At 44.6% G+C, this 13,033-nt stretch overlaps 1 protein-coding gene across 1 annotated transcript in view; it reads left to right on the forward strand.

Moving 5' to 3' along the window:
- SYNRG (synergin, gamma) overlaps positions 1–13,033 on the forward strand; it is a 33,532-nt gene that overhangs the window by 12,155 nt on the left and 8,344 nt on the right. Inside the window, exons 10-13 of the mRNA XM_009079696.1 lie at positions 465–601; positions 3,072–3,190; positions 3,365–3,427; positions 5,097–6,047. Of these exons, the coding sequence (XP_009077944.1) occupies positions 465–601; positions 3,072–3,190; positions 3,365–3,427; positions 5,097–6,047 (1,270 nt within the window). The remainder of the gene's footprint in view (positions 1–464; positions 602–3,071; positions 3,191–3,364; positions 3,428–5,096; positions 6,048–13,033) is intronic.

The raw sequence follows: 13,033 nt of genomic DNA on the forward strand, positions 1-13,033 counted from the left end.
ATTAGCTGCTAAAGCAAAGAGTTTGCAGCTGAGAACTCTGAAAACCTTCAGTTTACAAAGCTAAATCATGTGGGGGTTAAATTCTGCTGTTTGCAAATATGGTTCATCCTTCAGCAAATATTTCTTGCCGTGCCTTCGCTGTGTGTATTGATTCTGAATTATTGATTGGTTTAAATTATTAATCTGCGTCCTGCATTAAAGGATGACATGGCTGTGGTCAATAACACATTGCTTGTGCAAGGAGCAGAGTTCCTTTTTCACCTGTTCCTCATGCTTCCTGCACACCTGGTGTGTGAGCTGAGTGGGTGCAGGCAGAGTTGGAAGTGTTGATGATGCTAATGTTGAAAGGTTCTTTGCTCCTTTTTCTTTTTTTTCCCCTTAATCACCAGTCTGAGCAGCTTTCATGCTGTATGACAACCTGAAAAGCCACCAGCACAGTAATTTATGTGTTGTTTGTAATTCAGGTAGTAAAACCAGAAGATGATGACTTCCAGGAGTTTCAAGATGCTTCCAAGTCTGGCTCACTGGATGACTCCTTCACAGATTTCCAAGGGGATGTAGGTGGCTCCTCCAAAGCAGCCAGTTCACAGCACCGAAGCAGGTACCAGCTCCTTGATTTCCACCCTGCAGTGTGTTAGACCTCTTATAACAAATGACATGTTTTCCTCCTTTGTGGGGCCCTTTCTAGCCTGTAATTTTCATCCATCACTCGACTTCTACTCTGACAGTTTCTTTTGAAGGTTTCTACAACTACAATTAGACTTTCTGAATCAAACATGGCATTTGATGTGCTGTGGGTGTTTGGCCATTCTTTAGCATCCAGTCACCATGCTGAGGTCAATTGGGTTTACAAGGTTTGGGCGTGGGTTTTTAGGGTTTTGGAGTCCTGCACAGGCAATTGGAAGGTACTTCATACTGTGCATCCAGGGGAAAATCTTAGAGAAAGCTGCTCAGGAGCAATACCCTGGGACAGTTCTGCACCCAGTGCTGTGCACTGCCATCAAAAGCAGGATCCCATGTTTGATGGAGTTGATAGAAAATATTTGCTGACACCAAGGTGTTTCTTCAGGCCCTGAATTTGGACCCCAAAATTCATGTAAAGAGCACAGCATTGTCCTCTTAAATGCCTGAGAGCTCTGGTGAGCAGAGGGTTTGTTATTTCTGCCGTTTCTCTGGCCACTGCTTAAACTTTCAATAACTGACTATAAATCTCAATTGAAATCTCATTCAGACTCCAACAATCTTGGCTTTTCCTCTGGGAGACTGCCAAGATGTAATTCCAGATCAGGCAGATTTTGAATAACAAAATAAGGAGCATGTTTCCTCCCTCTGAGAGCTCACAATTAATCTTTGCAAGTACTGTGACTAGAAAATTTCAGTGTTTTTTTCCTTTCACTGCACGTTTTGCTGATGTCATAGAATCCCAGACTGGTTTGGGTTGGAAGAGACTGTAAAGATCATCTCATTCTGGGCCCTCAGTTAAGGAAGTGCTGGAGCAGGTCCAGAGAAGAGCAACGAGGCTGGTGAAGGGACTTGAGCACAAGTCCTGTGAGGATCAACCTGGTTGATCCTATGATTCTGTGGTTCATTCCACCTCCTGCCATGGGCAGGGAAACCTCCCACTAGCCTGTGTTACTCCAAGCCCCATCCAGCCTGGCCTGGAACACTCCCAGGGCTGTCAGTCAATGCCACATGGATCTGAAGATGCTGTTTTAAGTATATCTTGTGTTACATGTCATTTTGCAACTAAAGCTAATCTGTTACAGAAAGTTTTGACAGGAAACTGTTTGTAAATTCCACAATGGGAAGTAAAGGATCATAAAAGAAGAAAAAATATTTCAGCGATGGTGTTTCTTTTTCATTGCAGCAATTCTCTTTATTCAGCTGTGAAAGCTTCCAGTTTGGAACAAAATGTTACAATGAGCTATAATCTAATTGCTTATGGAGCTTTATTTTAAAAAAAAAAGCCATCTGTGGGGTACAGCTGATTAACCATTCCATTTGCCAAGATTGCATATCTAATAGCCTGCTTTGCAGGGCTGGGAAATTTAATTATATTCCCATAAGCTCTGTTTTTCTGACACTGCTCTGTCTGTCTGTGCAAGCATCACAGCCCAGCACCAGCACGTGTGTGCAAGTGCTGCTTTGTGTGTTGCTTGTAGGCTGCTGATAAGGAGATTTAAATGGCTCTGGAAAGATTCTTGCTCCAGGCTGAAGAACACCATAGAAATTCATTCAGGTTTTTCAATGTGAATGACATAAACTAGAGGTAGAATGCATCATTCATATGTAAAGGATGTTGTTGTGTAGAGCTGCCAAGGTCTGATAAGGGGGTTTGTGTGCAGGGCAAGCAAAGCTCTCCCAGAATGTCTCCTAAATCTTCCAGCAGTTGCTAACATGGTGTTATGTTGTTGTGGCAGTTTTACTGTGTAGAGTAAAGTGTGTTATGTGCAGAAAGACTTGCTTAGTGGCTGTGCACTAATCCTCATCTGCTGAGTAGGTGCCTGCCTAAACTCACTGAGGGGCACTGGCAAATCCCAAGTTACTCCTTCCTTCCTCTGTCCCACTTTATTCTCTTAATTTTGCCATATGTAATGAAATATAATCAGCATTAGATCAGCTCAGACCATGGAGCTGTCCAACTCCTGTGCAGTTTTAACTCTTTGCTATGTCTAGTTCTGTCAGGGAGAATTTTCACAGGGATCCACCAACCAGCAGTGATTCCTGGGCAGTGTCTGTGTGTTTGTCTCTCCTGGGCTAAGAGTTCCTGTGGTGTAAAGTTCTGGAGGGTTTTGACCGTGTTTTGGTACAAATCAAAATCAAGCATGGTGCTAATTCCCATCTGGCCTAAAGAAACAGGATTAGATGAGATAAACTGGGAATTCACCCTGGAGTTACCCAGGTGAGGTGGTTTACATCAGGTTTTGGATGAAGCACTTGTTAGGAGACAAACTTCAGTTAGTGATCCAAATTGTGTAGCTGTAATAAGAAGCTTTGTAAAGTAAAACCTGGAAATGTAGATTTCTGATGGATAAATTGAGGAACTTTGCTTTTATCTCTCTTGTTTTCAGTGTTCCTTCCTTACTAATGCCAGTGCCAGGTACCAAGCCACTCTCCTCAGCTGACAAGTATGCTGTGTTCAAAGGAATGGCAGCTGAGAAGCCTCCTGAGGGTGCAGCTGCTTTTGGAGGTAAAAGGACAAATGCACAACCTCTGTGAGCCCTTTACTGTAATAGTTCATGCTGATTATTTTTTGGCATTGCTAAGATATTAATATTTGAGAATCAGAGCAATAAATATAACATTTGCTGCATGAATTCATCATTCCTTTCTGTAAATGTTTCTCCTTTCTCCTTTTCTCCAGAAGGAGGGGACAAGTACAGTGCATTCCGGGAACTGGAGCAGCCAGCAGACAGCAAGTTCTTAGGTAAGCACTGTGGGTTTAACAGATTTTCACTGTCATTTTTAGCAGTTCTCTAGGAGCTGCAAAGTTTCCAGTGCTGGGCTGCCCAGGGAGGTGGTGGATTCCCCATCCCTGGAGGTTTTCAAGGTGAGACTGGATGTGGCACTTAGTGCCATGGTCTAGTGACTAGTTAGGATTGGACTGGATGATCTTGGAGGTCTTTTCCAACCTGTCTGATTCTATGGTTCTATGATTCCAGAGTTTTATTTTAAAGTAAACCATAATGGTATGGTTGGGATTTGGTGTAAGTCAGCAGTCACACATTTCTGAAACTCCTGTGGTGTTTGTGAGGTTCTCATGCTCAGCACCTCTTCAGGATTAAATGCTTGAAATGAAATAACATTTGATCTCTCTCTGTACTTGTTCTGAAATATAGAAGTCACTGTGTTGGCCCACTGTCCAGGTCTGACCTCTCTTAACCCTTTCACCAGCTTACATTTCTAATGGAACAGTTTGCAATTCACCAGTAAGTGTAGTTTGCTGTGCTGTTGCAGTTTTGGTCGATGAGTAGCAATTTCAGTAGGAGCTGAGCCAAGTGAATTGGTTTGGAGGGGAGGGAGAATGGAGGAATAGGTCAGGTGTAGTTGTGGTGCTTTCCTGCCATTATAAAGGATATTATTTTAAATCTTTGGTTCAACTTATTTAAAGTGTGACACTGTGTGGTAGCTAAAGAATTAATGGTGTACTTCTAAACCAGAGCAAAATCTGTTTACTGGACACTTGTCTTAAAGGAAGCATCATTGCTTGTGAATGACAAGTGGTCCAGGTATGTTTATGCTGGTGAATGGGTTAAACAACTCAGCATTTTCATGTGCAAAAGAAACTGTTTTGCAACAAAATCATTGTGTATGAACAGGAAGCAACTTCCAAAATTAGCACACCAAAGTGTGTAATGTAAAGTCAATGAAAACATTGCTAGCTAATGTTTAATTAGGTTGAAATTCTAATCCATCCATGGCACAGGTTTACAGTGAGTAGGGAGCTGGGCTGGAGGGTTGCACTCCTGACTGGCTGTGCTCACTGTCACGGGAAGGTCTGTCCCAGGCCTCTGAGTAGAACTGGTGTCAGCTTCAGGCACTCCTGGCTGGTCTCTCCTGTCTTCCCTTCCAGTCCAGAGTGTTGCTTTGCTCTCAGCCCTCTGCTGATGCCCCACCAATATTCCCTCTGCAATATTCCAGAGGGAGGAAGGGAGGAATTGCTTCTGTAGGAAAGCAAATACTCTGTTGGTATAAGTGAAATCCAAAGTGACATTAATTCCTTGGCAAACACAAGAAGGATGAGGTGGGGAAAAGAACTCGTGAATACGACAGTATTGATCACCTTCTGAATCTCTTGGCCGTGGTGTGTTTTGATATTAACTCAGTGCAGAGGGAATTTAGTGTGACTTTGGGGCTATTTGACAGAATTAAGTGTTTGCTGGAGTGAAAATGAGAATTGCTGACCTTGACACGTGTGTGGTTCGTGGCAGTTGAGTTTGCAGTTCTACCTTCGTCCCGAGGTCTCTCATGTAAATGGTTTGCATAAAAACTTCTGACATTGCATGAAATTATTTGCTTGCTTGCATGGTGTGAGTATGATGTGTTTATTGTCACTGCAGTGTCTCACTGTTGTTTTCTCCTTGTTCCAGCCCCAGGAGATAACCTTGCAGAGTTCAAGCCTGCAGGAGCCGATGATGGTTTCACCGATTTCAAAACCGCTGACAGTATCTCACCATTAGAGCCACCCACAAAGGACAAACCCTTCCCTCCACCCTTCCCTCCTCTGCCTGCTCAGCCAAAACAGCCAACACAAACCAAGACCCCTTTGAATCTTGCAGACTTGGATCTCTTTTCCTCTCCTGGAGAAAACAAGCAGCCATCCTTTCCACCTGCATTTAATACCTCCAAACCAGGCTCCTTTCCCCCCCCGCCACCTCCATCCACCACTGCCCAGCCAGTGCCCAGCAAGAGCTCAAGCTTAGCTGATGACTTTGGAGAGTTCAACCTTTTTGGGGAATTTTCTAACGGAGCATCAGCCACTGGACAAGATGACTTTGCAGATTTTATGGCTTTCAACAACAGCAGCGGATTTTCCGAGCAAAAACCAGATGACAAATACAATGCACTTAAGCTGGAAACCAGTCCTGGCCCTCAGGCTGCCTCATCTGCCAGCACAGGGAAGGGTGGGCAGAGTTCTGCCACCACTGCTACACCCACCAAGTATGACATCTTCAAACAGCTGTCCCTGGAAGGCTCCGGGGTGGGCTTTGAGGAGGCGAAGGACGGTGCGCTCTCCTCGGGGAAGAGTGATGATGATTTTGCTGACTTTCACTCCAACAAGTTCTCTTCCACATGCAGCAGCACAGAGAAGTCACTGGTGGACAAAGTGGCAGCTTTCAAGCAGGCCAAAGAAGACTCTGCTTCGGTGAAATCCCTGGATCTGCCTTCCATTGGTGGCAGCAGCGTGGGCAAGGAGGATTCCGAAGACGCGCTGTCTGTCCAGTTTGACATGAAACTGGCTGATGTGGGAGGAGATCTTAAGCATGTCATGTCTGATAGCTCTTTGGATTTGCCAACAGTTAGTGGCCAGCATCCACCAGCAGCAGGTGAGGAACTGGTTAGATTGCTCTGGTAACAGGTGGTGGAGATTTCGGTGTTCTCTGTGCTCAATTACAGTATTATGCACTCGTCTTTCGGTAGTGGAAGACTCCCCAGTGTGTGTCCCCTCTAGCCAACAGCCCCTCAGCAGGGCACTGTTTATTCTTTGTCTTAGAAGACTCTAACTAGATGGAACAGTTTGAACTCCATGGCAGTTTATTTTTGAGATCTGACATCACCACTCTGGTACCTGTTTGCTATTGGCACTTAAGGGACTCCAGTGGAAGATGTTCTAACGCAAACAATGTCATCCCATTTCTCTCAGCAAGATGGTGGCACAGTCTCACTTCACCTCTTGGTTTCCACAAAGCATTTGGCTCGGGGACTTCTCCCCTCAGCGCTAGGCAGAGCACTAATTGGGCAGTTAATGAGGAGCTGACTAATCACCCACAGCAGTGTACTCCTACAGGGGTCAGCCTGTGTAGCCAGGATTTTGCAGGGCCGAGGTAGAGTACTTCATACACCTTTTAGCATTAAATCCCTCGCTGGAATCGTTGTGCCAAGGAGCTGTCAGTGCTGCTCTCATGGTTGGGAACTCTTGGACCTAAATTGCAACCGTGAGACTTGTAGTTTATCCTGATCAGGTTTAACTTCCCTTTGGGACAGCATTCCTGAGGGAGTGAACTGACCATCTCCGACCTGATCACATATCATACAACAAATTTCCCAAGTGTCCTGCTTTTTCTTTTCATATATTCATAGGAGATAAGCTGTAGTTCAATGTTCTGTGGCCTTCAACAACATGGGAACCATTACTGTGTTCTAGGACAAGTTTTATGCAGTCCAAGGCTTTTCTGACCAGGGGAACATACAAACTGTACCTGTAAAAGCTGTTACTGCAAGAATTGGTTATTTCCACATGAAATACTTCTTCCATTTTTTGCAGATATAGGTAGAGATAATATACAGTACTGTAATTTTGCATTATATGATATTTTTAAGTAGGGAAGAGAACTAAGTTGGCAACTTTGATGTGGAAGATACTCTCTAACAGGGTACAAAATATCAGGAATAATTTATTAGCAAAGACATTTACTTTTCATATTACTGCTTGGGAGAATTCCAAGTTGAGTGAGCTGTCAAAACGTAGCACCTACAGTGTATTCTTGAATGTTTACTTTGGGTTTGAAAGCACTTTTTTCCTAGTATTTTTCTAGCCTCTTTTGGTGGTAGTTTGACCTATGTAGCTCTTTACAGGGTGTGAGCCTTTGCCACAGCAGCCCACAATGAATCATTGCCATTTGTGGCAGGAAAGACTTTCTGGGTTTGTTTCAAGGGTTAGCCCTTCATGTGCTTGTTGCTAAACTTTTGAACTCTGAGTATTAATTAGAAGCTATTTTTCTTAAACAAGTCTGTATTCTCCTATGGTGCCAAGCTAGATGTTTTTCCACAGGGAGAGCTTTGCTCCATTTAACTGTTTGGATTTCGTGGCAGAAAGTGCTCTGGACAGTCTGCTACGAACTCTTCTGTGCTCACGTGTTCCTTTCCGTGTGTTTGGTGCATTTCAAGCTGTGAATTGCTGATGGTCGAGTCCTTTTTTTTTTTGAAATTCTTTTTCAGTTTACATGAAGTTTTAAAGCAGATTTATTTTTCTTCCTCATAATTTCCTTCGGGCTGTACATCCAGTGTTAAAAGGGACAGTATCCCTTTGTCACCTCACTGCTGGGGAAGGGGAGACTGGCTCTTGAGAGCTCCAGAGAAACAGCAGAGGTGTTGGGAACTGATGTGACTTTGTGATGTGCCCACACAGAGGTGTTTGGCCCTTGGCTGGGAGATTTCTCGTTGGTAGCTTCCAGGTATGGGCAGGTAGGTGCTTATTGCTGGGGCTTAGAAAGAAATCCTTGAGCTGCTTCCTCTGTGCTCTCTGAGGGAGGAAAGGTGGCCAGTTTGGCTCTCTCCAAAGGGGATACAGTCTCTTTAAACTTTGCTCTAACTCTTGGTGTGGGAGGTACATGGTACTAATGTCACCTGGTTTCTCTTGCATTGACTCCGTATAACCCTTTGAGCACTGGCTGCATGCTCTGAGTTTCAACTGCTTCTTTTAGACCAAATTTACTTTTCACTCCAAGTCGAAAACATTTTAATTAGCACCTCCTCATGTCAGATGAACTGAATTTGTCCTTCTTGCCAAACCTTGCAGCGAAAGCCTTGTCCCCACTGAGGCACTCTCAAAGGGTTATCCATCTGCTGCACTGACAGACCTGTAAAGTACCTTTTCCTTTGCCATTATTGGAAATCTCTGTATATTTTAATCAGGTTTTTTTTGCTGCTTTTTCTAATGTCTAATTTCAACTAAACATTTCCTGTGTGAATGTGCCTTTTCAGACCTGCTTTGATATCTCTCTTCTGCAAGTATTGACCTGCATGCTTTACTCTGGTACTGCCCTCCGAGCTCCTCTGTATCACTATCTTTTGTGATCTGTAAGTCCTGCTGTGTTAATAAATATTACCTTGGCATATTTTGAACACGTGGGGATGTGTGTGATTTGTTGCAAACCAGCAATATATCTTTTTTTTCTGCAAAAAATACAAAGTTTAAAGTTCTAGTATCCCCTTAAGCTTGGCAGGTGCCTTTCTCTCGCAGAGCAGTGTGTGGGTGAGCTTCTTTCTCCTCTTCCAATGCTTTGACCTCACTCCCTGTCACCTTATCTATCAACCTAAATAGTAGTTTTCAAAAGAGCAATGACTGGGAGGATTGAGTAGAGGAAATGTGTGTGACAGGCTTGTTTCTGTGAGTTGGAACTGGAAAACTGTTTCTATCTAGGAGCCCATTAAACAATATTCTGGTATTTATTTAGCTAATCTCAAGTGAGTTATCAGAGCCCCATAAAGGGCCCTGCTCCCTTTTTTCCATGTGGGAAGTCCTGCCTTCTAAATACTGGCACTTCCAAACATGAGTGACAGCTGCAAATTTATGGCATGTAATTATGTCACTTCAAATTCCTCCAAATCCTGAGCCACTAACAGCTTGGGATTAACATCAAATTAGCAGACAAGGTAAAAGGCTGCAAATATAATTGAGATGTGGAATAAAGTTAAAATGTTGTGGAATTGCCACAAGAGCAAAAAGCAAGCCAGGCAGCAGGATGTGGCTTTTCTGCTTTACACTGAGCTTGAGAGACTTCAGAACAAAATCAAAGGAAAAGAAAAAGGGGAGAAAACCACAACATCCCTCTGTGATTCTGGAGGAGAGCATTAGCTTGTGCCCAGCCCTAAAGCTTTTTGAACCAAAGCCTTGAACATAAACCTGAGGTCTAACTCTGCAGGGTGTTCAGCTGCTCACCCCTGGAGGAGGGAGAGTGATGCTCCTGACTGTTCATTACATTTGTGTCTAGACTTGACAGTAAGATTCACTCCCTTGCTCCCATTTAGGTTAATTCTGTAAACAAGAGCTTATCCACCCTGATTTATCCCGGGAAAGGCTCTGGCACTGAGGGTGTGGATGTGCTTTTGCCACAAGGGCTCAGAGTCAGCAGCTGCCTGAGGCCTCTGTGGGACTGAGCTCCCACCCTGAGCTCAGGGGGCCTTGATTTTGATGTAAAACACTGTTTATTATGATAATTCAAAGATAATTAGCAAATCCTGTAATTCCACAAGGTTTGGAGGCCTTTTTTTCTTTTATTTCCTCCATTTTTGTTCATCTCACAGTCAGCATTCTTGATGGTTTCCACTTTAGCTATTCCTATGTTTTAGGGGAAGTAAATGAGAGGAATTCCCTTATTCTTTACTCTGCTCCAGACTTCCCCAGCTGAGAAATGGGCATGACTCTGACAGCAGCAGTGCATACAACTGTATTCTTCCCGTTGCACTGCACCTTTTCCAGGTGAGGACCCACTGGAAGCAGTGAGGGAGTGCTGCCTGTGCCCATCCAGGCTCTGGATCCTTGCTCAGGCTGCTGCTGATGTTCCCAGGGTAACAGCAGTGCTGCTGTTCCACTGGGAACACAACTAGCTCCCACCTGCGTCACCCTGACAACCAAAACATGACACAGGAGTTATATTTATTCATCAGAATTTAATATCCACTGAAATATAAAAACCTGAGTGTCTCCTGCATTGGTTAAAAACCACTAAATTTATTCCAATCTTCCTCAATTGTCTTTTCCAGTTTTCTTTAGACGACCACTAACGCTGTCAAGAGTTTTCCTTAAATGATTAAGCTGTTGACATTGAAGGCTCCAGCTTGTAAATTGCCTCCAGCCAGAACTTAAGCCTTGGTAGTTGAAATAAATTGTTATAGTTGGCTCAAATCAGGGATGTCAAGTTTTTGTGTGGATGAGAGAACACTGGGAAAAACAGGGTTTTAACTGTATTTCATCCTTCAGTGTTCTCTGGATGTTCCTTGGCTGCTGATGCTGTGCCTTGGCTCCTGCAGGTGTAGCTGCCCCCAGGGGATGATCAGACAGGTTGGACTTTGGCTTTGGGAGTTCAAATTGGATGGAAAATGAACAGTAGGTATTCCAGACCTTTTGGTTTGGAAGAAATACTAATTGGGTTTGGTTTTAGTCTCACAAAAAAACCATTTTGTGTCCCCAAAACAAAGAATCTTCATAGAATTTTGAACAGATTTAGTCTTTGCTCATTTTTAGGGATAAAATGTGATGCTTCTCATCAGTTCAGATCCTGTTCTTACTCCTGTCCCCCAGAGGAAATGGGGGTTGCTCTGTAGCTTCTGTCTTGGCCAAGCATGATGCTTAGTTAGAAGCAATTACTTTGACCCCCCACTTAATAATTTCTTGCTTTGCAAAAAATATAACCAATAGACATGCATATTTTTAACTATTTAGTGTTCATACCAGCAAAACAAAGCTTTTGTTCCACCAGAGGCTGAAGCTGCAGCATTGTAACCAGAGCTGTTGGGTCTCTGACACGTATCTGTGCTCTTTGAGGGAAAAGCTGTTGGAGGATCAGCTCTTAGCACTGCTTAATGAAACAATCTCTGTGCAATAACACAGATGCAGCCCAGAGAGTTCTCTGGGGTCAGGCAAGAAGTGCTGTTCACATGTGAACTGCTGCTTTGCTCATTAGTCTGGTGACCACTTGCTCCGGGACCTGTCGGGGGTAAAACTCCTCCTCATTATGCAGCAAATGTGCCAAGAGCTCAGAGAATCCTTTCCTTTGCCTCAGCTCTGGCAAAGGTGAGGATTTTACTTCCTCTCTTCAGAAACCTCCACCCTGTGGCAAATCATTCTCTGAAGTGCAGCTCATGGCACAGCAAAACGTTGGGTTTTATCCCAGTGAAATTGAGTTTCGCTGGGATAATGGACAGTTCCACATTGGTATTTTTCATACTTCCCACTCAATTGTTTTAGAATTGCTTGAGCTGTAAACACTTTGGCTCTGAACACAGTGTTTTTCCTGGGCTATAATGCTCTTAGGGAAGTTTATTCACCAGAGTAATCCTTTTGGAACTATCCAAACAAATCAAAGGTACAGAATTATCCCATTACATCTCACCTCAGCCCTCACCTCTGCACAGGTTTCGTGTCTGCCTGAACTCATGTGGAGAATCTTGAATCTTAGTTTGTGAATAATTTAAGTATTGTTCTGCCTCCCCTTGCCCTGACCTATTGATTGCAGGCCAGTTCAGCATTCCCAGAGGAGCCTCCTGCCTGTCCCTGAGCCAGGACGGGATCAGGAGGACACTGACCTGCTCCTTTAGCATGTGTTGGCAGCTCAAAATCTTAGCAGTTATCAAAGAATAATTCCCAACAGAGTGTGAGTGTGCAGATCCTCACAGCAGGATCATCACTCTTCCCTCTCATTCCCAGGGAGCACAGGAACAATAGCTGTGCTCAAACCTTCGCTGGTTTGGAGTCAGCACGGGTTGGAAACGAGAGAGGTTGCCTAGTAGCCAGTGGCATTTCCCAGATCCCAGGGTTAATTACAGTTGGCTCACACGTCAGAGGTGATCCTGGCTCTCTCTTTCATGCTAGCAGAGCTTTCATTTCCCTTCTTTAAACAAAATCTGGAGAGCACAAGGTGTGGTTCGTGGTGATAAATCACCGATCCCTCTCCGGTCGGCTCCTTTCACCTCGGAGCCTTCTTTCCATGCAGCTCCACTGCCAGCAGGTGATTTCATCTCTGCTCTGTTTACCTTCTGCAAACTGCTCCTCTGCACCTGGAATATTGGAGTGGCTCTTGGAAATCTCACCATGTGTGTGTGCAGGGGGTTGGGGTGTGGGGTGTTGTCAGGGGTGGATTGGCAGGGAAGAGCTGCTGGAGGATACACCGCATCTCGCTGGCCCATCGCAGCAACCATTAACCTCCATCATTACACTGTGTGTTTGTTAGGCTTTTCATTAGCTGAGGATGTGGGTCGTGCCTGGAAAGCAGCCTAAGGCCTGGCCTGCTCTGCCCTTCCACTGCAGTGAGCAAACCCAGGCAGAAATGTTTTGTTCAAAGGGTTTAACGCTCAGGCTGGTGCGGCTGGATTGAACCACGGCACCTCATTCCACCCTTCCTAGAGCCCCTTGGGCTCTATTAAACCCGAGTGTGACATTCTTTCCAGCCCAGGATGTTCATCAGCAGAATCTCAGCTCGAACGAGGCTCAGAGAATCCATCTGTGGTTGGGGTTTGCTGCCCCTCGGCCCGTGGGGCACTGTGCCTGGATGTCTGATCCAAACTGACAATTGGCTGTACTGGAAAGCAAATGCCAAACATAGGATAGGAGGGTTGGGTTGTTGGGGTTGCTTGTCAGGCTTTGATGACCCCCAGCCCCTGGCTCTGGGTGCCTCAGTTGGGTGGAGGCAGGCAGAGCCCTGAGTCTGGGCCCAGTGTCTGTCTCACACCTGCTCGTGGCAGGGAGCAGAACCTGTGGGCCCAGTTCATTGCCAGGTGAGTGTGAACGTTTGGAGCTTTCTGCAAAATAAATGGATTTTCTCTAGGCTTAGCTTTTACAAACTAGTTGTTCAGTTAGAACATGATCTTTGCC

The sequence above is a fragment of the Acanthisitta chloris genome, unplaced genomic scaffold (assembly GCF_000695815.1).
Source record: "Acanthisitta chloris isolate BGI_N310 unplaced genomic scaffold, ASM69581v1 scaffold8418, whole genome shotgun sequence".
NCBI classification, from domain to species: domain Eukaryota; kingdom Metazoa; phylum Chordata; class Aves; order Passeriformes; family Acanthisittidae; genus Acanthisitta; species Acanthisitta chloris.